Source organism: Microcebus murinus, chromosome 3 (assembly GCF_040939455.1).
Source record: "Microcebus murinus isolate Inina chromosome 3, M.murinus_Inina_mat1.0, whole genome shotgun sequence".
In the NCBI taxonomy this organism is placed as follows: Eukaryota; Metazoa; Chordata; class Mammalia; order Primates; family Cheirogaleidae; genus Microcebus; species Microcebus murinus.
In genome coordinates, this window is record NC_134106.1 from 87,673,097 (window position 1) to 87,698,053 (window position 24,957).

Consider the following 24,957-nt stretch of genomic DNA (forward strand, 5'->3'; position numbering starts at 1 on the left):
AAAACAGGAGTAAAATTAAATCCTCTTAACCTTGTGAGGGGGCAATATCATGACATTTGCAATGTTACTGCAAGGATCAACACTAATTTGAAGACAAGTCTTCTCTATCTTGGAATGCAAGTCCATAATTGGAATAGTTAATTTTTTTTAACTTGAACTCAGATGTGTACTTGCCTTAGGCTGGAATAAAATATAACATATGAGTTCTTTACTATAAATTTGCTAATTGCATTTGGCTTAAAGCTGCTCTAAGCAGAGTATGCTGAAGGCTGATCCTGTGGCCATTTCATACCATAGTAAGAGTATTTTCAATTTCTGTCTTTAAGGTGATATTCACAAATGCTTTTGTTTTCCATACCACATTTCTTCCCTATAATTGAATTTCTAGAATTACAAATAAAATAGAGCTAATGCTCACCAACATCTTTAGCATAAGGACTTAGACACACTTGTAAATGCACAAGCCCAAACAACTCGGAAATAAAGGCATGCAGTGCAACATCTTGTAAAGAGCATAGATTTAGGAATTTCACATAGATGTGTCCTGCACTAGCTTCAAACGTTTCCGCAACAGCTTCTTGTGACCTTTGTTGCTCATCTGTAATGTGAACACAATGACCATGTGCATAGATTTTTTTGTTTAGAAGCTACTTTTAAAAACCCAGTTTTTATTTTTGCATTCTATAAATACCTCCTCTGCGATTCGAACTTTCAAAACCATGATTGATTTTTCCAATTTCTGTTTTAGGATGTTTTTCTTTTCTACAAAGTCAAAAAAGTCATCCCTTGAAAGACATAGAAAATAATCTTTTGAAATAAATGGAAAACTATGGAAGCATTGGACTCGCTGGACCGAAGAGAAAACAGTGACCAGGCTACAGAGGTGAGAAGTGTCTGGTGAGAGGGAGAGGCCGAGTTAGGTAACATTGTTCCCTGTGGTTTCCGGTTTTATCTTTCCCATCAATTAGTATAATAGGAAAATACTTGTAGTGTTCAATGATGTCTTCCACCGAATCAAACTTCTGAAACACAGAAAAAAAAAAGTTAATGATTTTTAAAATCTCTTTTGTGTCTGTAGGTTTCATTGTGCTTAGAGAAGAGGTAAACCCATTTAACATTTTTGTATTGTAAAGGCATTTCAGAAAGAGATTTTTTTTAAAGGCTGTGGCAAATAAGCTCTTGAAGGATGAATGATAAGAATGATAACATGACACAGGAAAATAAAAGTGCTTGGGGGGACCAAAAGTGAACCCTATGTCAGCTCCCTAAGTTTCCTGACCACTGAGTTTTCCGCAGAATGGAATCAGATCATGTTGGTCAAGCTCCACTCTATTGTTATCTCAGCTTTTCTATCCTATGCCACCTAGATGTGTGAATTGCATAGCAAACAGCCTGTGGCATCTCTATTGCCTCCCTAACCTTGCTCCTAACTCTGACCAGCAAAAATGTAGAAGATCCAGGTTAGAACTGCAGTGAGCTTTCTTTCCAGTAAACCCTCCCATTCTACAGAAGTCTGGTATGCACAGAAAGAATGGTGACAACCACAGGGCTGCCTAGACAATTTAGCTGCCTGGGCTTCTTGTGAGATAATGAAGTGACTGCAGTGACATACAGATAAAGTGCTATGGCAATTTAATGGAAAATAAGATTATTTTATGTTTAGGGAAATCAGGAAGTGCTTTGTCAAGTATGTAGACTTGAAATGGGCTCTATGTTATGGGTCACCTAGACAAGTAGACAAGGGGGTCATTAAAGATATTGAAAGCAACCATTTGATTCAGCAATCCCATTGCTGGGCATCTACCCAAAAGATCCAATGACACTCTACAAAAAAGACACCTGCACTCGAATGTTTATAGCAGCACAATTCATAATTGCAAGGCTGTGGAAACAGCCCAAGTGCCCATCAATCCAAGAATGGATTAATAAAATGTGGTATATGTATACCATGGAGTACTATTCAGCTCTAAGAAACAACGGTGATATAGCACATCTTATATTTTCCTGGTTAGAGCTGGAACCCATACTACTAAGTGAAGTATCCCAAGAATGGAAAAACAAGCACCACATATACTCACCAGCAAACTGGTACTAACTGAGCAGCACCTAAGTGGACACATAGGTACTATAGTAATAGGGTATTGGGCACGTGGGAGGGGGGATGGGGGAGGGGGGCGGGTATATACATATATAATGAGTGAGATGTGCACCATCTGGGGGATAGTCATGCTGGAAACTCAGACTTGTGGGGGGCATGGGGGAAAGGGCATTTATTGAAACCTTAAAATTTGTACCCCCATAATATGCCAAAATAAAAAAAAAGATATTGAAAGCAGATGTTCAGAGCATGACTAAGGGCAGGTGTAGAGAAGACTTGAGTAGATACAGTAATTCCAATTAGGTGATTTTGGATGAGTTTCTGAAGGAGAATATTGAGAGCTAACTATGTAGAGCTTGCTCAACCTGTCTCCCTTGTTTGAAGACAAATTTGATCCCCCTTAGCAAGCCTGTGAGGTGAGCAGGGCATGTCGATTTACCTTTCCCAAGAGCTAAGGGCATTTCGGGGCAGAGAAGTGGATTGTCCTGCTCAGAGTTACACAACCAGAGGCCCAAGACCAGGAATGGAGCCTCCCTTTTCTGGACACGTGTCTGTTCTTTCCATTACACAACTTTGCCTGTGGCTTGTGGCCTCTGGTGTTCCAACAGAGCAGTGTAGAGATGACACAGGCTGAAGGAAAGAACCTGGGGGTGCTACTTGGATTCTGAGTTAGTTTTGTCTACTCCTTCCTCTGCCCAGGACATCCTAGGTGCAGAAATGTTGCAAGGCCTCAGGGATATCCAACAGAGAAGAGGTCCCTGTCCTCTTGGAGATGACATTCTGGTGGGGGCAGACAGAAAATAACTTCCCATATAAACAAATAATTTAATATAGGGATATTTGTTGTGAAAATTATCAGCTCAGGGCTTAAGAACCTCACTAGTTTCCTGAGGGATTCCCTTGGGGTCTGCATGTGTCTGCTGGGAGGAAACATTCTTTTCTGTCAGGGGAGCACTAAATGGAAATGCTAGGAACCTGTGACTTCCATGGTCATCTCCTTCCTGCCATCCTGTGAGGGTGTGAAAAGCAAAGAGACACCACCCTGGGGGCAAAAATTTGGGGAAAGACATGTGGAGTGATGTTTCTTGGTGTTAAGGAGTCTCTGGACCTACCCATTCCTGTCCTTTCTGGTTACCTGGGTCAACAAATCTCCCCACTCCCACCTAAGCTCATTTTTTAAAACATCAAGAGTCCTGATTAAATCTGTAAGCCACTTAACCCCTCTGAGCCCTTTACTGGATCTGTGGCAGAGTTTTCAATGAGACGACCTAAGTGTAAGCCTGTCTTAGTGCATTCGGGCTCCTGGGCAGCTAATTAACAACAGAAATTTATTTCTCACAGTTTTGGAGGCTGGGACATCTAAGATCAAGGAACAGGCAGATTTAGTGTCTGGTGAGGGCTGGTTTCCACATAGATAGTGCTGTATCCTCACATGGTGGAAGGAGCAAGTCACCTCCTTAGGCCCTGTTTTATAAGGACACTAATCCTATTCATGAGGGCCTTGCCCTCATTACCTAATTGCCTCCCAGAGGCCCCACCTCCTAAAACCAACACCTTGGATTTCAACACACACGTTTTAGAGGGACACAAACATGCAGACTGTAGCACCACTGCCAATAGGTATACAATAAATATGAGCTCCTACCTGATGCAAAGGGAAGGTAGTTTCCTAGTTGTTTAATGGGGATAGTAATTGTTCTACCGCAGTAGGGTAGTGTGGGCCTTTGAAGCCCCAGTGCCTCAGTTTATAGCCTGTCTCTCCCATCCACTGCTGTGTGACCTGGGGTAAGTTTCTTACACTCTCTGTGCCTCAGTTTCTCTATCTATGGACAGTGTTGGTAACAATTAGGAGCCACCTTTGAAGTTCATTGTAAGAGTGAATTGAGTTGACACATGTACGGTGCAGTGCTCAGAAGAAAGCACGACTCACAGTGGGTGACCAGGAAATGCCAGGCATTGCCATTACCTCCTGTCTTCCAGGTTTGCCAAGAACATCATGAGACAGCATTGAAATCACTCGAGAAGTTTATAGACTGTTATCGTAAGCTTTTAGGAAGAAAAGAATATTCCATATTTCATTTCCAACGTTAAACTAAGGACAAAGTCTTCTTCCTCTTGACAAAACAACGTGTGATTAATGAAAAGTAACTTTTCATGTAGAACTCTTCCACAAAACTGGTCACCCACATTGCTAAGAGGAAATCTTTCCTGGTATCAATCTTCAGAGAGGACATGCTTGATTTGTATTTTTATTAGGATTGTCCCAAAATAATAAAGGCAATATTAATTGTTTTAATAATCAACTACATGAATGACATTTTACATGAAATTATAATTTTAACAGGTAGTAGGAAGCAAGGCAGGCGCAATCAATCATATTGTCATTTCTTATTATTGGATTCTAGTGCCGAACTCATACTGAAATATTGTCCCGAAGAGACTTTTTAATAATATTATAATTAAGCTTTTATATTTGTATTAAATTATTTTTTCAAGGGGACAGAAAATGCCATCCTAATATTAAATCTTAAAATCTGTTTAAATCCTTTGTGTTTATCCTACATATGAACAGTAGGCAATGTTTCCTTGCCAGCAAAGTAAATAAATCTGTTTGGACATACACGTGGGAGTGGAAGAAGGAAATTAGAGTAAAAGAGAAAGAGATATAGATGGCAAGAGAGAAAGAGGACAAGGAAGCAGACAAGGGAAGTGAGAAATAAACAAACCTATGGGTTGTTTGTCTTGGTCTCCTAGTCTTTAAAGTTTAATTTATTAAATAAATATTTTATCATAATTTTTAGAAACTTATAAACATTTGCAGAATAAGGAGAGGTCTGATAATTGAAATTGCTCCTTTCTATGAGATTTCACAGAAATGTTGACAAACATGGCTTATAAAACTTAGATTCCAGGCTGACATTTGGTGGCAGGTAGACCTCTACAAGGTGTTTCAGGCAGGTCCCTCCCTGGCTGGCCAGGGCCTGTGTTCTACCAACCTCATTCTTGCTTATGTGCATGTGTACGGCTCGCCACAGATTAACAGGGCACCACCCAAATGGCAGGGACTCTACTGCACTCTGTTCTGTGTTCTCAGAATGGAGTGTTGAGTCTAGCATACTGTAGGCATAAAGTTAATGCTTGGCCAATAAATGAGTAAATGGAGAGGGGAGCTGAATGGCGCCCCCTCCATCAATATGTCCATGTCCTAATTGCAGAATCTATGAATAATATCTTATATGTTAAAAGAGTTAATATTATTTTATATGGTAAGATATGAGATTGAGTTAAGGAGGCTGAGAGGGGGAGCTTATCTGTTATCCCCTAGGGCTCTAGAAGCAAGCATGTGTTTCCTGATAAGACAGAAGTTGTGGGAGACTTTTATTTTATTTCAAATTTTTATGGGGGTACAAGCGTTAGGGTTACATCTATTGCATTTTCACTGCCCAAGTCAGAGCTACGAATGTGCCCCTCCCAGACCATGCGTACTACACCCATTAGGTGTGAATTTACCCACGCTCTGATCCCCCTCTAAGCTGCCCGTCCGATCCCCAATGAATGTTACTTCCATATGTGCACATAAGTGTTGATCAATTAATACCCATTTGATGGTGAGCACATGTGGTGCTTGTTTTTCCATTCTTGTGATACTTCCAGCTCCATCCAGGATAATACAAGATGTGCTAGATCACCACTGTTTTTTGTGGCTGAGTAGTACTCCATGGTATACTAACCCAAGCATGAGTGGATTAATAAAATGTGGGAGATTTTAATCAGAGAAGGGGAGGAGGCAATGAGACCACACAGGCAGAGATTGGAGTGATGTGGCCATAGCCAGGGACTGCTGACAGCTACCAAAATCTGCCCGAAGCCAACTGGAAGTCTCCCCTGGGGCCTCCAGGGATATGGCCCTGGGGATACCTTAATTTTGGTGTTCTAGCCTCCAGCACAGTGAAAGACTAAATTTCTGTTGTTTTAAGCCATGCAGTTTGTGGGGGAACTGATAGTTACTAAGCACCTGCCTCACTATGTCTGCCACTTTATTTGCGTCATCTCATCTTACTCTCACAATAACTCCCATGAGTTAAGTGTTGCTGCATCATGTGTGGTTAAATTCTAAAGTTTGTGAGAAAGCTAAAACACACACACAAACACACACACACACACGAAATTAACATTATCCTTGAAAATGCTATTTCCCATTAAGTTTTTCCTGCTGACTTGGGTGAAGATGCTATTTCTTTATCCGAGCTCTAGATGAAGTAGCTCATAGTTGGCTTGCATTTAGCAGAGCTTTGTTGTATCAAATTATTATTATTTTTTAAATTAAAGATGTGAGATTCTTCCTCAGCAAGACAAAGGGCTCAGGCTGTGACAGGCACGATCCAGACCATCTTACTGTTATACCAGGGCCTGGCTTCCTCAGAGGAAAGCCAGGAAGAACTACCTGTAGACCCCAGCACCCAGTAAGATCCATGCAAGTTAACTATGCTTCAACTGTGATTCAGCCTGCAATGTTTTCAAGCAGGTGGGGGGACTGTTTGCTCTTAGCCATGATGTTATCTGAGACGGTATGAGGAAGTCAGTATTTTTGCAAAGTTATGTTGAATCCCAGTGTTGCCATTTACCAGCTGTGACCTTGGGCCAGTTACTTAGCATTTCGGTGCCTCAGTTTCACCATTTGCTAAATGAAGATATCAGCAGCACCTACTTCAACGGGTGGCTAAGAGGATTCAACAGATGACGTTAGTTAATAATTGTTAATTGCACAGAATAATGCCTGTGCATGTAAAACACAATCAAAACCCACGGTTCTGCCTTGGATTTCTTCCTTACTGATTGATTTGTTTATATATATTTATATTATTGATGAAAGCTTTAATTGATTCATTCTTTCACCTATGTAAATGAATGTAAGTGTTCAACACATATGTGAAAAGGAAAGTCTTGATTGGGAGATGCAAGGGAGGAGAAAATTCCAGATGAACTCAAAAATGGGCTTTTTAAAACAGGCGTTTGATTCCCTAAGGGGTCCTCGGTGACAATAATTAGAGCAGCTCATCTGGACATGGAGGGTCTGATCCATGGGCTGCTGTAGGAGACGGCTCCTTCTTTGTGAGGACAGTCGGTGAGTGAACTGTTGCCAGTCTGATCGAATGCTATTAGGATGTTACTACAGAGCTGCTCAGCTTCCTCTCTTTTATTAGCAGACCGAAATATGGCATATTGGGAAAAAAAAAAAAGCTGTGACGATGTTACAGGTCTCAGTTTCCTTACCAGTCAGTGGGGTTCAATGATGTGTGCCTTCCAGAGCTTTATCAGGTACCCAATGAGAGAGCAAATGAAACAGTGTCTGGCAGAGGGCACAGCGCATGTGAAGACACATGCATGTCCCTTTCCCATGTTCTCTAAGGAAAAGGAATCCTTAAACCCAAGCATTTAAACATCATATAATGCTTTCTTAAAAATGAGAAATTCTATGAGCTGGAAGATGTAGAAGGATAAAGAAAAATTGAGCTGAAAAGTCCATGGACATAGGCATCTCGGGGAGCCATCTCCTAGTTATTAAAATGACTCAGTAGTAATAATGAAAATAGAATAACTAATATTTATCATTGGCTTGATAGGGCCCAGGCACTGTTCTGAGCGTTTTACATTTATGAACTTGGCTAGTCCTTACTACGTAACGAAGAATTGGCCACTTTTGTTTTTAGTTTTGACATAACGCTTTCTCAACGTGGTTGCATTTGGCAGATTTGTGTATTAATCTATTTATTCACTCATGCACTTGCTCAATGCCAAAATGTTCCTGGGGTGTAGCAAAGGCTGATGAACTGATGCTGTTGCTCATGGGTGCTGACAACTCCTCTCCGAGCCATGTGTGAGTCTTAAAAAAGGGCTCTGAGTCAGACACTGGATTTAAGCTGTAATCAAGCAGGATTTTCACATGAGTGCCTACCTAAAGCCTTTGGCAGCCCTGGCAATATTCCCTATTTTGTTATCTATAGAAGATAATTGACATCTATGTGAAATTTCTGGTTTTGTACTATCTTAGTTTGCTAAGGCTACCAGAACTAAGTACCTCAGACTAAGCGGCTTAAACAATAGAAACTTATTTCTCACAGTTCTGGAGGCTGGAAGTCCAGGATTATGGTGTTGGCAGGGTTGGTCTCTCCTGAGGCCTCTCCCCTTGGCTTGCAGAAGGCTGCTTTTTCCCTGTGTCCTCATGTGGTCTTCCCTCTGTGCATGTCTGTGTCTTATTCTCCTCTTCTTTTATTGGATTAGGGCTCCATGACCTCATTTAACCTTAATTACCTCTGTAAAGACCCTGTTTCCAAATACAGTTGCATTCTGAAGTACTGGTGGTTAGGACTTCAACATGTGAATTTTGGGGAATTTTGGGGACCCAATTCAGCCACTTAATATACTCTCACAGATAAAATTGAGGTCTGGAGATGCTAAATATGGATCACTGAATTATAAAAGTCTAGACTTTAGAAGAAGACTTACATCTGAAGAAATTAAAGCCCAGAGAGGTTCAGAGACTGGCCTGAGCTCACCTCCCATGTTAATGGTGACTCAGAACTAACTAACTAACTAACTAACTAACTAACTAACTAACTAACTAACTAACTTCCTTCCTTCCTTCCTTCCTTCCTTCCTTCCTTCCTTCCTTCCTTCCTTCCTTCCTTCCTTCCTTCCTTCCTTCCATCCATCCATCCATCCAAAGAAGAGCTGAAAGAGCAACTCACCCTCTCACATACTCCCTGTGTGTCTTTGGCTATTTATTGAATTTTCTGAGCCTCAGTTTCCCTCCATCTAAGATAAGAATGATCATTATGGCAAAGAATTATTGAGGATTAAAATAAGATTATGCAGATAGACTATGCCTGGCACATAAAGGTTATTAATGAACATTTTAATGATTTATTCTTTCACCTAGCCTCCTGTCAGCAGGCCTGTGCTGAGGACAAGCATGCTCATGGCCTGAATGCTGTGACTGAGTTCACATTCCTTCTGGGGACACACACCTGCAGATCCAGAATGCTGGCAGACATCAGAAAATGTCTGCAGTGGGCGTTTCAGCACTGGGGAGGGGCTTAGCATGGGCTTCCGTGGAGGCTTCCTGGTAGGCAGAATTCAGATGTGTTTTGTAGAATGAGTTTTATTTAAAAGGCAAAGCTAGATGGGGGTGCATGGAAGGGTCAGGATTGGCTGCTGGCCTGCTGGTGTAGACATGTGGGATAGAGGGGTCAGATTGCACCCTCCTCCTCCAGGGCAGCGCTCTCTTCTCCTATCCCGTGATCATGGGGATGTGAAGACTCTGCCAGCATCCTCCAAACTCTCCCTTTACTTGTTCCTTTCAGCCTGGAAAAGGGAAGCAGTTAAGTTTTACCTACCTCATCTCCTCTGAGTCCTGTCCCCAGGGCAAACTGCTGATTCCTCTCCAGAAAGCGGATTTTCACATTGTAGACTTTGTTCCCATAAAACACCACTAAAACGTAGGGCTCTGCCTTAGATTTCGTGGAACAATCCCGGACCAAGAAAGTACCATCCTGAAGCAAAAGGAATAATGGTCACCTTCTCAGGCACACCAGCACCCCGCCTTTGTGATGATGACAATAATGTTTGCATGTGTAAGAATCCCAAATGGACTTAGTTTTTAGCAAACTATAATAATTCAGTAAGTTTTTATGGAGTGTCTGTATATATAGGGTTCTTGTCATTTTCTGGGAAGTTTACCAGTTGGATGGTGACACTCCTTTCTTCCAATTCTTCCATTATCCCCTACCCGACCTCCGCATAATGCCTGCAGCCTTAGCATGACGTTCATGGATAAATGTGCCAACCTGTCTTGTGGTTTGCTCTCTCATCGCTCCTGCAGCCTCCTGCCCCTGGTTCGTGGCTCCAGCCCAGCCTCGATTTCCTGAAGGCACCCTCAGCTTTGGGGATCCCAGCTTTTGCATGTGCTACTCCTTGCATGGATAAACTCTTCTCCTGCCCCCTCCCCAGTGTGCTCCTCTTCATCTGTCAGTGTTCACCTATTTCCTGTTCTGCCTGATGCTGGGGTATTATTCTAGAGACAGTGGGAGCCATCACAGGCTTTGCACAGGAGAAACTTTTAACCTAATAAATTGGACCTCTGTATGGAGAAATGTCAATGCAGGACTAGGGTTCCTGAAAGAGGTGGGGGCTTCGAAGTCACTGTTATCAAAATAAGTGGAAAGACCCTCTGGGGAAAGAGGAAGTATGGCCTAATGTGAGGTGAAGGCAAGTGCAGGGCAAGGAGGAGGAGACAGGAAAGGCATCAGGGATGTCTGAGAGATGAAGGAAAACCAGAAACTTCAGCGTTACAGAAGCCAAGGGGAGGAGAGCGAGGGTTTCCAAAAGAAGGTCAGCAGTGTCAAATGGCCCAAGGGCTGAGGATAGGATGTGGATCAGAAATAACCAGATACACTCCAGGGAATAGCTCAGGGTGGAGGCCTGGTCATCAAAGACTGAGATATGGAGCAATCCTTCTGAACCTACATGTGCCAACCAGGCTGAGTTTTGTGGTTATATTGTGTCATTTCCATGATGAAAATGACAGAAAAATCTGTACCTGTGGTTGTATGCATTATTGTGTAAATGGTTATAAATGATCTCTAAGGAGTAGATATTATAGATATAAATATTATATATGATTTATATCTATAATAATTATGATATATAATCATCTCTCTTATATAGATTATATATAATACTTATATATATTATCTATAATTAATATGTATGGGTTTTATAGATCTATAAAAGTGGTATTATTACTATATAACAATACTTTAAGTATACTACATTTGTAAATAATGTGGTAACACCATAGTAATGTTAATGATGATGCTGGCAGTTGCATGGAGAATTGCCCTCAAGGTGCCAAGCACTTTATACACATCATCTCGTTTGTTCTTTAAATAAATGTCGAGGTAGGTATTTTATTCTCATTTTAAAGCTAAGGCAATAAGAGTCTAAGAGCTTAAGTGAATCCCTTAAAGCATTCCAGTGAATAAAACAGAATACCTAAAAGTCAAACCAAATTATTACTCCCAATATATAAAAATGGGATTGAGGAATTTTCTGGAACTTGTTTGGCCTAAAACATTTAGCGATAATGAACCCTTAATACTCAATCACAAAACATTGCCAAAGATCAGAAAAAGAGAGGAGGCCAAAACTCATTGCCAGGTTTTGGGTTTATCATCTTAAACTTGCAATAAATTTGTCAAAATGAATCTGGGCAATCCTGCAGTTTAAATTAAATTATCATTTATAAATAGGAAACACATTTTGACAAAGCTGAGACAAACAAAAGGAAAATATGAAAAGGAAAAATATGAAGTTATTCCACTGAGATTTTATTTTCTTAACATTACTTAGGGAGAGGCAGAAGTAGGCACACAGAAAGTGAGGAAGGGAACATTTGCTAAGTGCCAAAATGCTGCCAGAAGGACATGAGGTGACATATATGCTGCTCTTCTAGCACAGTCCACACAGGAGATCCTGGAGGCAGGTCTACTGAGAGTCATTTTTCTGATGGAAAACAGACTCCGAGACTGCAATGGTGAACCGAGCACTGATCAGCCATGAAGGGAAGCCAAGGTTGGAGTCTCCCACCCACCATGCTTTCCATTCTGCCACTGCAGGGCCAGATTCCATGGAGAGAGGAAGTGGAGAGCCTTGAGATGGAACAACAGCCAACACCACCTGTGTCCCTCCACCAAGGCTATAAAGAATTGTAATGGTGACTAGAGGCAGCTGTGGTTTTGTGAAAAGAGCACTGATCTGGCATACACGTTCTGCCACTTTGTGACCAAGACTTTGGCTTAGCTTCAGTTTCCTGATCTGGGAAATAAGGTAGTTCTATTTCTTTCTTATATGTTCAAGATGCTTTGTTAGCAATGGCAGAGGTTTCCTGCTCCTCTAACAAATTACCATGAAATTAGCAGCTTAAAACACAAGTGTATTTTTTTTTTTTTTTTGAGACAGAGTCTCGCTTTGTTGTCCAGGCTAGAGTGAGTGCCGTGGCGTCAGCCTAGCTCACAGCAACCTCAAACTCCTGGGCTCGAGCGATCCTTCTGCCTCAGCCTCCCGAGTAGCTGGGACTACAGGCATGAGCCACCATGCCCGGCTAATTTTTTATATATATATATATATATCAGTTGGCCAATTAATTTCTTTCTATTTATAGTAGAGACGGGGTCTCGCTCTTACTCAGGCTGGTTTTGAACTCCTGACCTTGAGCAATCCGCCCGCCTCGGCCTCCCAAGAGCTAGGATTACAGGCGTGAGCCACCGCGCCCGGCCTACAAGTGTATTATCTTACAGTTCAGGAGGTCAGATGTCCAGCATGGATCCTATTGGGCTAAAATCAATAGAAAAGACCTGTTTCCATGACTTTTCCAATTTCTAGAGGGCACCTGAATTCTTGGTTTGTGGCCCCCTCCCCTATCAGCCTGACATCTACTTTTATTATAGCATCTCTTCTTTGACACTCCTGCTTCCCTCTTCTAAGGATACTTGTAGTTACACTGAACCCATCCAGATAATCCATGATAACCTCCCCATCTCAAGATCCTTAACTTAATCACATCTGCAAAGTTCCTTTTTCTATGTAAGGTGACATATTCACAGGTTCTATGGATTAAGATGTGGACATTTGATGGGGTATGATTCTGTTTATCATAGCAATGAAGATATAATTTATTTTATTTAATTTAAAGCATCAATTCTGAGGGCTGGGTTTTCTTAAAATTTATCAGAAACTTCTTATTTATTCACTAATTAATTATTTCATTCATTTTTATGGTTCCTCATTCATCAATGATTATTGTTCTGGCTAGTTGAGGTTAGGTTTTGGTGTTGCATCAGCTTTGAGAGACTTTTTATCACATCTAAGCAATCTAGTATAATTCTCTGCACCTAGAGATGTTTGGGATGACAGTTGTGGGAGTCATTTGACCTGATTACACATATTCCAGTTCTTTTGTCCCTTTGGTTACATGGCAGGTTGGTACTCTTAACTACTTTGAAGTTAGATTTGGTCATGTGACTTTTTCTGATTAATGATAAGTGAGTAGAGGTGAAGTATGTTATTTCTCCCATCCGAGTACTAACCAGGCCTGACCCTGCTTAGCTTCTAAGATCAGGGTGGTATGGCCGTAGACAGGATGTGTTAAGCATGAGAATGTGTAGGTAGAAGCACACCCTTGAGATGGAGCCTCCAGCAACCTGGGTTTACCCACCCAAACCTGTCTTGGACACAGAATGTAAGCAAGAAATAAAATTCCATTGTGCTAAGCAACTGAAATCTTGGGATTGTTTGTTGCTGCAGCATAACCTATCATAGCCTGACTATTACAGTATTTATAATCACTTCTCTTTTCTTGAAGCAGTGAGACATAAAGACCTAACTGTACCTTGGGAAGACTTCAGTAAGGAGATGAAACTTGAAGAAAGCAGGAGGAAGCGTTTTCACTGTGACTTTGGTACCCTAGCTTCCACATTTGAGCTTCAGAATAGTTCCTCAGGGTCAATTTTGCTATTTTTAATTTTACAAATACAGAAACCTAGACATAAAGTTATTTAGAATCTTGAGAAAGTCACACAGCTGATGTGTGGCACAACTAAGCTTTTGATCTGCAGCTCTCCATTTCAAATCCCCTTTTCAGTTACAACCTACCCAGCGCTGACAAACACAGGGTGATGTGGGACCACTACATCAGAGCACGTTGCTTGTCACGTCCTGTGACCTACTAGCAGAAAACCCTAAGATGACTACAGAAACAATGACGATGGGCCCTGCAGATGGCATTACCTTGTTCTCCTTCATTAACGCTGCCTCTGCCGCCTGGCGACTGTGTTCTCCAATGTACCATTCGCTGTTCTGGGCATCCTGCAGTGATCAATATTTCAGAGTCGAAGGGAAGTACTAATTATTTATTAATTCAAAATTTACTTTTGTTCCACCAATGTCCAATCACAGTTTAATTTATAGCAGACATTTAGTATATTCTATACATAAAATTTAGTCCCTGAACCTGGAGGAGCCCACAGACTCTTGGGGAAGAGAGACACAGAAAAAGTAACTGCAGTTGGGGAATTCAGAAGGTGATGGGAATGAGAGAGTCTGTCATTGGATGTAACCAGAAACTGCACTTTACCAGTTGACCAAGGCCCTTTGGCACCACCCTCAGCATGGATAATAAACCCTCCAGCTCTCAGTGCTTTCTGAATCTGCACCTGCTGACGCTTGCTGAGGTGGGATGCATATTGTTCGTGGAGCTTGCACTACCCTGGTCATCCTAAAAACAGCAGGGAGAGAGAGAGACAGTTGCAAATATAGAGCATCTCAGTGCTGCTTGCACCGAGGCACATGTGGCAAAATTGGGATTGGAACCCTAGTGTGTCTGGCTTTCTCCCTGTGCCACAATACCTTATTTATATAGATGTCAAATGATTTTAAATTATTTTATTTGTAAAATGCACTGTAACAGTGAGCAGGAAGGGGAGTCAGCGAGATGTACTGTGGGCCTGCAATTCCTTCACAGGGTTCCAGGCATCATAATTAAATAATGCACTGTGTGAGTCCAGCACCTGTAAGGAATTGTTCAATATCCCAATCCATCCCTATGATTCCTGTGTGAGGTAAGCATGTCAGGTAGTGTTAGCCCTAGTGAAGACGGAGACTGGAGCTCAGAAATCTGTCATGTGGTTGGCAAGAGTTAGGAATATGACATCAGGTCTTTGGTCTGTCAATCCAAGTCTCTGTTCCTCCCAGCATAAACTTGATCCATCCGATAATGGGGAGACCCAGAGCATGGGAACACCATCTGGAAAGGCATGAACCAGCTCCAACCTCTGCAGCCTCACATCCTGCTGCCTGTCTCAGGACATAGGTCTGGCTAGCCAGATGTGCTTGCTGTTCTCTGGACACTCACAGCTTCAGAGGTTGGCAAGAACTAGCCCTTCTGCCTGGAATTCCTCCTGGTCCTCACCCTGCCTGCCTACCCAGCTTGGCCATTCTCTTCCACCAAGATTGGAAACAAAAGTCACTTCTTAATTGAGGTCTCCTTTGTAATAAACTTTGCCACCTAGTTCCTATCCTCAGGAGAGAGATGGTGCTGGGAGGGTCCAGTGGCAGGACCAGCCCTGCTTTGCTCCAGCAGAGCCATGTGCCAGTCTCTGGGGACAAAGGGAACCTCAGGCTTGACAGAGCTCAGTCATGGTGTGTTTCATCTGCTCTGATTTTATTTATTTATCCAAGTTGGAAGATACTTAGAGATTTTACAGTCCTGTGTTTCTCCAGATGTGGTCATGAAGGATGGCTGGTGAGTTTAGGTGGTGCTCAAGAACAGTATTATCTAACTCTAAATCACTCAGGGGGAGGGAGAAATATTTCCCTTTCTGTTCTTTTTCTGACCCTCTGAATACAGAATACAAAATCTCATTGATAAGAGGAAGATTTCATTATGGTGCTAATATGTCTTTAGTATTTCTCTGATATTTCTAATCTCTCCTTTAACAGAAGAACAGTGCTTATGCTGAGAGCCATTAGCAGATGATGGGTCCTGCTATAATTTAATAGCATTATTTTGTTTATGCTGCAGTGACTTTAAAAAAATTATTGTGAAATATGCATAATATAAGATTCATCACTGTAACCATTTTAAGGGTATAATACAGTGGTATTAAGTACCTACATAATGCTTTGCCACTGTCTATCTCCAAAACTTTTTCATCATCCCAAACTGAAATGTTGTACCTGCTAAATAATAACTCTCCACCACCTCCACCTCCTCTCCCAGCCTCTGGTAAACATCATTCCACATTCTGTCTCTATGAATTTGTTTATCCTAAGTACTGTGTACAAGTGGAATCATTATTATATTTGTCTTTCTGTGTCTGGCATTTCACTTAGCATAATGTTTTCAAGGTTCATCTATATTGTAGCATGGGTCAGAATTTTATTCCTTTTTAGAGCTGAGTAATATTCCATCGTGTGTGTGTGTGTGTGTGTGTGTGTGTGTGTGTGTGTGTGTGTGTGTGATACTTTGTTTTTCCATTCATATAACATTTTATTTAATCATTCATCTGTTAATGGACATTTGGCTTCTTTCCACCTTTGGCTTTCATAACTAATGCTCTTATGAACATAAGTGTACAAATAGCTGTTTGAGTCCCTTCTTTTAGTCCTTTTGGGTATATACTCAGAAGTGGAATGCTATAATTGCTTTTAAGGCTACTTTCTAACTAGGGTGTATAATAATACTGTTTTTCTTAAATTTAGAGTAATGATGCAAAGAAGAAACACAAAGAGTATTAAGTAAATATTATTATCAATAGTACATGGATATGTTACAAATTAAATAGTTGAAATCAGGGCAATCCTGACCTTGCCCAAGCTTCTCTCATGCCTGTGAAGAATCCCAGGGTTTGGGAGGGACCTGGCTTTGGTAGACATTCAGTTAGAACCAAAGCATCCCAGTGCTCATGAAGAAGGTAACGGAGCAAAAGGAAGCTAAGCACATGGCAAGGAGCAAGTATGTGCAGATTTCCTAGGATCTGATTTTAGAGTATTAGACCCTTTTTAGAAGAGGTAAAAATTAGTACAGATATAAGGACAAAAAAAGACCTGTAGGATACTGTAGGAATTATGAGGAATTGACCAGAGATGTCCTATACAGTCTGCTTCTGCTTGAAAGCCTTCGCAAGCTCTGTGGCAGGACACTGAGTAATAACATGATATGGGATGGGGACCCAGAAGAAGCACATCCTCCAGTGCTTCCTAGTGAAAGACTTTAAAAAGTATTATAATGTCCCAAGGTGATGGAGGAGAGAGCACACAAGCTATAGTGAAAGCTTAATCCCCTCACCATAGAGAAAGATAAGTGCAAAACGGTTCAAGATGAAATGATTCTAGGGATGGAGCATATTTTGGAAAAAAATCAGAAAATAGATGAAGGACAAAGAAGAAAATCTGCATCTCTCCCTTCTCTATGTCTCCCTGGGGCAGGGAACATGACTTCTAGCACATTGTCTGGCACATGATGACTGCTCAATTAATGGTCGTTGGACTGTTCAACTGAAATGAGTATGTAATACGTGGATCTTGTGTTAGAAAAAGGATTGCAACACGTAAATCCTAGTTAATCCCCCATGAGATTATTGAACAGCCAGTAAATCTAAAACATAAGTCAAATATCCCTATTTTTTGGATTCATGAAAGAAAAAAAACCACTGAAAATCTGGAGATATGTAAGATAAAGAACCTGGTGAAAGAGTAATATAATACATTGTACAACAAAATACTTTTACAAATATTAAAACTCAATAATATATAGCCAGAGGGAAGAAAATTAAAGCCAAACATAAATAATCTCCTTTTGGGCATTATTCAGTAAAGCCCTGTTTAGATGCTAAGTGCATGTAGAACGACTTGGCAGAGAAGAGTGTGTTTTACCTTTTCATCAGACCTTGCAGGGAGAGGTTTTCTCCAGTTTGTGTTTTTACAGAATGGCTTATTTTCAGGAGGCCCATAGCTGGCTGGAGACCGGCATCTCTGAGGAGAACAGGACTGCATGCTTCCTTTATGATCTGGGAAGAGTAAATTTACATTTATATATGGTTTCTTTACTGACTCAGATTATCTGCAGACAACAGGAAGCCCATCCCTCTGCCTGTCCTTGTGGGGACCTTCTTGGTTTACACCGCATCAGCTCACTCAGTGAGTACAGTCCTGTCTGATGGTTCTCTGGCCTCGGCTTTTGCCCTTTCCCCTCTCTTTCTACAGGTTACCTGGAGGAATCTTTCAAAACTATAATTTTTACTATGCTACCCTGCCTGGGAAAATTCCTTCTGTGATTTCCTTTCCTCCTGGAAGAAAATCTAAACATTTTCCTTCTGTTCATAAGCCTCTGAACAGCCTATCTCTTCTTATTTCTCCTTTTTCATCCTTATCACTACTTCATTTTTCCACTTGAGTCTGGCTGTAGTGAACTCTGTTCAGTTTCTTAAACATGCTGAGCTCATTCCTTACTAGGAAACATTTTTTGTTTGTTTTTTAACTTGAAGGAATAATTTTTTTATGAAAATGAAACATCATTTTTTTAACCTGAAAGAATGACAGACAAACTATCATTATTCAGACTTGGATGTTTGGCAGATATTACAACTGAACAAAGCGAGCCTGTTACTTTATGGGAAACAAGGGGAAGTATTTGTTGCCAATCATAAAATTAGACTTTGCATATGCCAAGTGGAATTTGGGAAAGCTTGTATCTGCCACTGTGACACAGCAGAATTCCAATAGTTAGACTTTTCTGATGAAACCAGTGGTGTTACTTGCAAAGGTGATTTTTAAAGAGTTATATAATAACATATATTAACATTGGAAGATGTATTCATGTCATGAACCATTATTTTCCAAGTGAACCAGTGCATGATGCTGCCAAATCATGCCTGGGTAGAAGATAAATTCAAGTACAAGGCAGACCAGTGGATTTTAAAGTAACAGAATACAAAAGCTCATTGATAAATTTTGATTTCACATGGCACCTAAGTTTTAAGATATACCACTTGTCAAATTTTGATGTGGTATTTTCTCTATATAATTCAATCAAAATAACATGTTTCCATTGCATGTCCTTCCAGTAATTGAAGTGAGAATTGTAAGGAGAAATATCAAGCAAAACAATTATAAATACATTGGTAATTTTATGCAAGGATTAACCGTTTAAAAAACTCATAAAACCTTGAGGGTATAAAAACAATATGTAAATAAAATGCTGGAGAAAAATACTATATAAAATGGAAGAGAGGTGATCCATGTGAAGACTGAATTATAAGCTTTACAGCCATAATTCAGTTGAAAAAATATAACCAAAGTTACAGTCCCAGTTAGGAGCTTAACAAGAACTTTGACAGGATGGCCTACTTTTGACCCAGTAAATTTTTGAGAAGAAATACTAAATAAAACAGTAGCAAATATTTACATGGCAGTTACCATAACATTTAGATTATAACTCTATTTATTCTGCTTCTTATCACCAAAAAAACAAATTTCTCTCTAAGTTTACTAAGAAAAATAAACCATACTCCTGAGATGTTGGCAGTTTTATTTTAATGGTACCAAGGATTGTAGCTCTTATTGTTGAGCCTAAGAATGTTTATTATGAGAGCTTATGTGTATTGAAATATTTGTTGCAGAAAGCTGTTTAATCATTTAAAGTTTAAATTCCATTTATCATGGTAAGTTAATTTTGCCCACCACTTTATGACCTTAAAAATAGGAATAAAGCTAGAGATATTCCCTCTTTTAAAATTTTATTTTATATGTAAAGAAGCTTAATTTTCAAACACACTGAAGAATCCATACTATCAGAATTAAAGCATTCCAAGTTTTTTATATTATTTGGAATGAAGATATGAACTTTGGATTTTTAAAATTCAAGCATGCTTTTATTTAAGATGTTTAGAGTAATAATAAGAATAATATTAGAATGTATAATTTCCTAGAAAGAGAAAGAAAGGAGAATAAAGAGATAAATCTAACATATGGCAGAAAGAAACAAAAAAGTAAATACAAAACAGGGTAAGTGGGAGGCACAAAAAATGTCAGAACAGATCTAAAAATATTAGTAACTCACAATAAATATCAAAAGTACAAACTTAGCATTTAAAGATCAAATCAGGTTGTTTTAATTCTAGTTATATACTAATTGCACATCTAAAGTCTAATAACACAGTGAACTCATAAGTGAAAGGATGGAGAATTGTACCCTAAGAAAATCCTAGCCAATAACAGAGCTATACTAATACAAAATAGAATATAATTAAAAACTTTGTTTTAAATTATAGTGAAGCAGTAGGTAGAGGCTTGTTATTTAAATGGCCATAAATAACTTTTCAACATGGATTGAAGCAATAAGAACGTACTTGAGAGGAGAAAATAACCATTATCAGCATTTCTTATCACTTAGACTGTGTTGCATACATAATAGTGTTCAGTGATTATGAATTTTTCATGATATCATAGCAACTGATTTATTATTTTTTAACTCTGAGTGCCTTGTTTGAATATTTAAAAAGTCTTACTTGAAAAAAGAGCAATTGGAAATGGTTATGCATTGCAGTCTATTCAGAGAATAAGTTAAATAAAACAAAACAAAGAAATAAAAAGAACAACTTTGCCAAGTAATTTTTCCCTACAGGCCTGGGTTGATTTTTATTGAATGAATAAATGAATAAATGAATAAATGAATGAATGAAATTCTGAGCCTGTAACCCACTTTAAGTAGTTAATTGATTTTGTTGGAAAATAATGGAAACAGCGAATCTTTGGAAAGTTTTTCTTACATAACACTTTATAACTCATAGGACTCTCCTAGTTGGAGAATGGAGGAAGGGGAGTCACAGAAATGAAGATACAAGGGAAGTGGAAAAACATTGGGAATAGCATAGCATAGGTAGTCAATAAAATTTGAGGCGGTATATCCTAATAAAAAAGGCATGGGTTGAAAATTATACTGATATCAATAATTACTAATATTTTAAAACTCTTATGTAGGTAAAGCTCTTAGTACAATGCCTGACCCATACCTGTTACTCCATAAATGCTGCTGTGAGTGTTGCCCATCTTATTAGAGAAATGCAGCTCTAAATCTTTATGTTGCAACTTATAATAAAGAATTTTATTTTAAGCAAATATACCATAAATTTTTATTAGAAAATTTTAATTTTCCCTTACACACAATTTATAAAAACAATTTTATAAGAAATAAAGCCATGTATTTTAAATAAAATAAAACCATTAGTGGAAAAAACCTAAAAACAAATGAAAAGAAAGGGCATTTATTGAAACCTTAAAATCTGTACCCCCATAATATGCCAAAATAAAAAAAAAGAAAATAAATCACCCATAATCCCAATTTAGAGAATGATATTGTTACTATTTTGGAGTATAACCAAGCCTTTCTGGACACTCTTCTAACACATCAAAATATTTTTTTGCCCCGAGATCTCCTTGCTTGGGATCCTAATAGTTTAGTCTGAATTCATTTACTACAGAATTGAGCCAAATCTGTTTATCCATCAGTAACTGAACTAATAAGAATAGTTGAACTTTTCCAAAATTCTTTTCTTATTTGTAGAATAAGTATAATAATATCTACATCTACAGAGGTATAGATTTCACTATTCCATGTGAATGCCCACACCTGAAGCATTCCAATTATTTAATAAAACCAGTAATCTATGTAGAGCCTACTAGAATAAGAATTCTAGGAGGGTAGCAATTGTGTATTGTACTTAATATCACCAAGTACTGGTGATCCAGAGATGAATTTTTACCCAGTAGAGTGAATATATCAGTTCAGTAAGTTGATGGGGAAGCATCTTAAGAGCTTAAACGCTGGTTAGTAGAAGGGTGTCTCTATTCTGGGTTCTTCCAGCCCAGCCTGATTTTGGGTACAAACCATGTGCTTGGTGGATGTTTGTTTACTGAAAGAGGAATTAATGGAAGCCAAAACATTTCCCCATCCATCCCAGTCCTCTTTAATCAACCTTGTTTCCTCTGAAATGAGTGGAAAACAAGCCCGGTACAAATGACACACTCACAGCCCCAGGATGTTTGACTGGACTCTTATCTGTGAAGGCTGTCCCCATCACTAACATTTCTATTCCATTCTTCAATTGCTCTTTATTTTTTAACTTGTGCATGATTTTGTTTTTCAGGTTAAGTTTAAGACTCTGGATTCCTCTCTAAACTACGATTCTGCTTCCCCATCCCTGCAACATATATTCAGAACCTCATAAATAGTGCCATTTCTGGGTCTGTTCAGCTCCATTTCATCTTTGTCCACCCAGATCCTATTTCTGACATTTGATGCCTAGGGTTTGAGTCCATTGAGTTAATCACAGCCCTCTTTGGGCACCTTTTGATAAAGGAACCCTATCTTGGGAAACACCTATTAGCAATGTGTACATTAGGGGAAATGAGTTTATCAGATTGGTTTTCCAACCTAAGGCCCAAATGGCACATGGCAGAAGTGAAATGAAGTCATGATGGAAGCCAAGGAGAAAACTCTGGCTATTAAGGTCAATTGAATAGAGAGAATAAAAGGGAATGCAGAAAAGAAAGAAGGATATTAAAATATAATAGTTGCCTAGTATGTGCCAAGCAGAGGGCTATGTGTGTGTGCATGTGTTATATTAATATTAATATATGAGTTAATGTTTTAATTTTATGAATAGGAGAGGGTGAAACCCAAAGAATTAGCTTGCTCAAGGTGACCCTATTGTAGGGAGAGAGGCAGAATTGGGGTGAAGATCAGCAGAGCCCCTTCCTGTACACCCCATGGGCTTTGCTTCCTTTGGCCCCAAACCCTCTTTTCTGGCTCAACAGAAGAACACAGAATCTTTATGGTGTATAGAGCAAAGGAAGAAAGACAAACAGACATGATAGATCTAATTTGGACAAAATAATAGTAATAGTATCCTAACATACCACTAATAGTTATATGATACTCTATTTATACAGTGCTTTAAACATCACCACAGACATGGTATCCTTATGATTTTTATCTTTACAAAGGGGTCAGTTTTATTTTTTCCATTTCACAGATGTTTCTTAAGATAAATTTACTGTATGCCTACTGGATTGGGAAAAACTAAAAGTTTGTCAAAAACAACTGTTGGAGAGGATGGGGAGGAAGGGGAGCTCATAAACTATCGGTGAGACTAATTGAAAGGTCTACTTAGGAAAACACATCTAGGACAACTGAAGAGATGCAGATCCTAAGACACAGCAGTTTCACTCTTACAAAGAGAAATTATCATACCGTGTCCATGGGAAGACATCTGCACTAGTGTTCAGGGCATAATGATGAGAAAAAAAAAACTGGAAACTACCTAAGAGATCATATATAATTATGGAACAAAATTATGTCATATTAACACAATGGAACACTATCGATGAACATGAGTTAATTACATCTACACACATCAGCTCAGTGACTCGGGTTCATGAAAGTTAAGTCACAGTGCATGAATATCATAGTACGATAACTTACCTATTTATTTTGTAATTGTTGTGTAACGTGCTCTTACCTCTGTTTTGCACACTGGGATTTTTCATCATGAATGAAGAGCTAAAAGTAAATGTTAGAATTGAAAGAATGTTAGTATTTCCTTTGGTGATAAAATTCCACTCAGAGGCAAGGTCAATGATAGTGGTCTGAAGTCACATTCACAAAGCACTTTATATTTTATTGGATATTCTAGAGGAATCATTTGCTTTGGCACTAAGAGGCTGATTCTTTTCCTTTCTCAAGACTGGCAAATATTAGATATGGAACAAATTGACTGATCCATATAAGTTCTTCTCATCTCATTTCAGGGAGCACATATCATGATTCTTTAATTTTTGGAGCCATGAGTTTAGACTTGCTTTGTTGGTATAGTTGCTATAGAAAATAATATTTGGCTGGTTGGGGGCTCATAGTCTATAGAACTGTTTACCAACTGAGAGCCAACCATAGCATGGAAGAAGAGTATAGGAATCATTTTATTCCTTCTTGAAATATGAGTGGGCTAAGAGGACTGTATGGATTATTTTGAAAAATCCATAAAGAAAGAGGGATTATAAAAATGTAAGACAAACAAAATAACAATATGCATGTTTAAACACACCAAAAATGATGTTACCAAGACAGTTCATCAGTGGCTTTACTTTAATACTTAGCTCTAATTTTCCAATTCATTTTGTATTGTGGTCAGCATCCGAATAAACTCCAGGTGCTACAACAGTTAAATCTAATTACATGGGGCATACTTTGTACCAAGGATTGTCCTATTGACTAAAGCCTCTGGGTTAATTAGATAAAACAAGACTCTTTTCTAGCACTGATGAAATCAACTGAGTATATATCTGGTTTTCGTTATCTCCACGAAAGCCTGGAGTCTTACAGCATGCTCTGTAGGTAGAAATGCTACCAGTTCATCCAACCACCAGACTGGGCTGTCATCACCAGTCATCAGTAGTCAGATTTCTACTGATATTCAAGCTTTGATGCTGTTAAAACCAGAATCCCTTTATGAGAAGCCAGTGTACGGTTTGTTAAATGTCTGGGAAAAAATGAATAGTAAAATTTCTCTGCCCTAATTTTTTCAGGATTTTTAGAAAATAATTGAAGGAATAGAAATATTCTCTGATAATATTCTAGAAGTATATAGTTTATAAGAACAGAATAAGAAAAAAAAAGCAAACAGAAAAATAAAAATGATGATTCATTTAACAAACATATGCTGAACACTTACTAGGCACATGCTGTGTTTGGGGAAATATAAAATGAATAAGACATGGCCTTTGCCTTAATGGAACTTAGTTTATGGAGGCGAGAATCCTTGTACCATAATCATAATGTAGGGTAAACGCCATGGTACAAATGAGCACAACACAAGGTTCTGTGGCAGTAAAAGGACATTTAAAACAGAGAAAATTGCTTTGGGTCTCAGGAATGCCTTCCTTGGAATAATGCTCACTAAGCTGACTCCCCAAAAGACAAACAGGAGTGAGAGTATGTTCCAGGCACTCCCAGAAGGAGCAGCATGTGCAAAGGCTCACAAAGAGGCAAGAAAATATGGCCTATTCTGCAAGACACCAGAACGTCATTCCTTATGGATGAAAGGTGGGGTGTAGAGGTGGTTAGTATCATTAGAAGGCTGCTGCAATAGTTCAAGCAAAAGTTAATGGTGGCCAGTCTATGCTAGGAGCTGGAAAAATGGAGAAGAAATGGATACATTCAAGATGTATTTTGGAGGTAGAATTTT

At 39.2% G+C, this 24,957-nt stretch overlaps 1 protein-coding gene across 1 annotated transcript in view; it reads right to left on the bottom strand.

The window, feature by feature from the left end:
* Nucleotides 1-794: 794 nt before the first annotated feature.
* Nucleotides 795-24,957, bottom strand: part of CLNK (cytokine dependent hematopoietic cell linker) — a 104,975-nt gene continuing 80,812 nt past the window's right edge. Inside the window, exons 15-19 of the mRNA XM_076000455.1 lie at nt 23,236-23,276; nt 17,591-17,724; nt 13,946-14,023; nt 9,496-9,651; nt 795-1,022 (exon numbers count right to left, since the gene is read on the bottom strand). Coding sequence (XP_075856570.1) covers nt 876-1,022; nt 9,496-9,651; nt 13,946-14,023; nt 17,591-17,724; nt 23,236-23,276 — 556 coding nt within the window. The 3' untranslated portion in view covers nt 795-875. The remainder of the gene's footprint in view (nt 1,023-9,495; nt 9,652-13,945; nt 14,024-17,590; nt 17,725-23,235; nt 23,277-24,957) is intronic.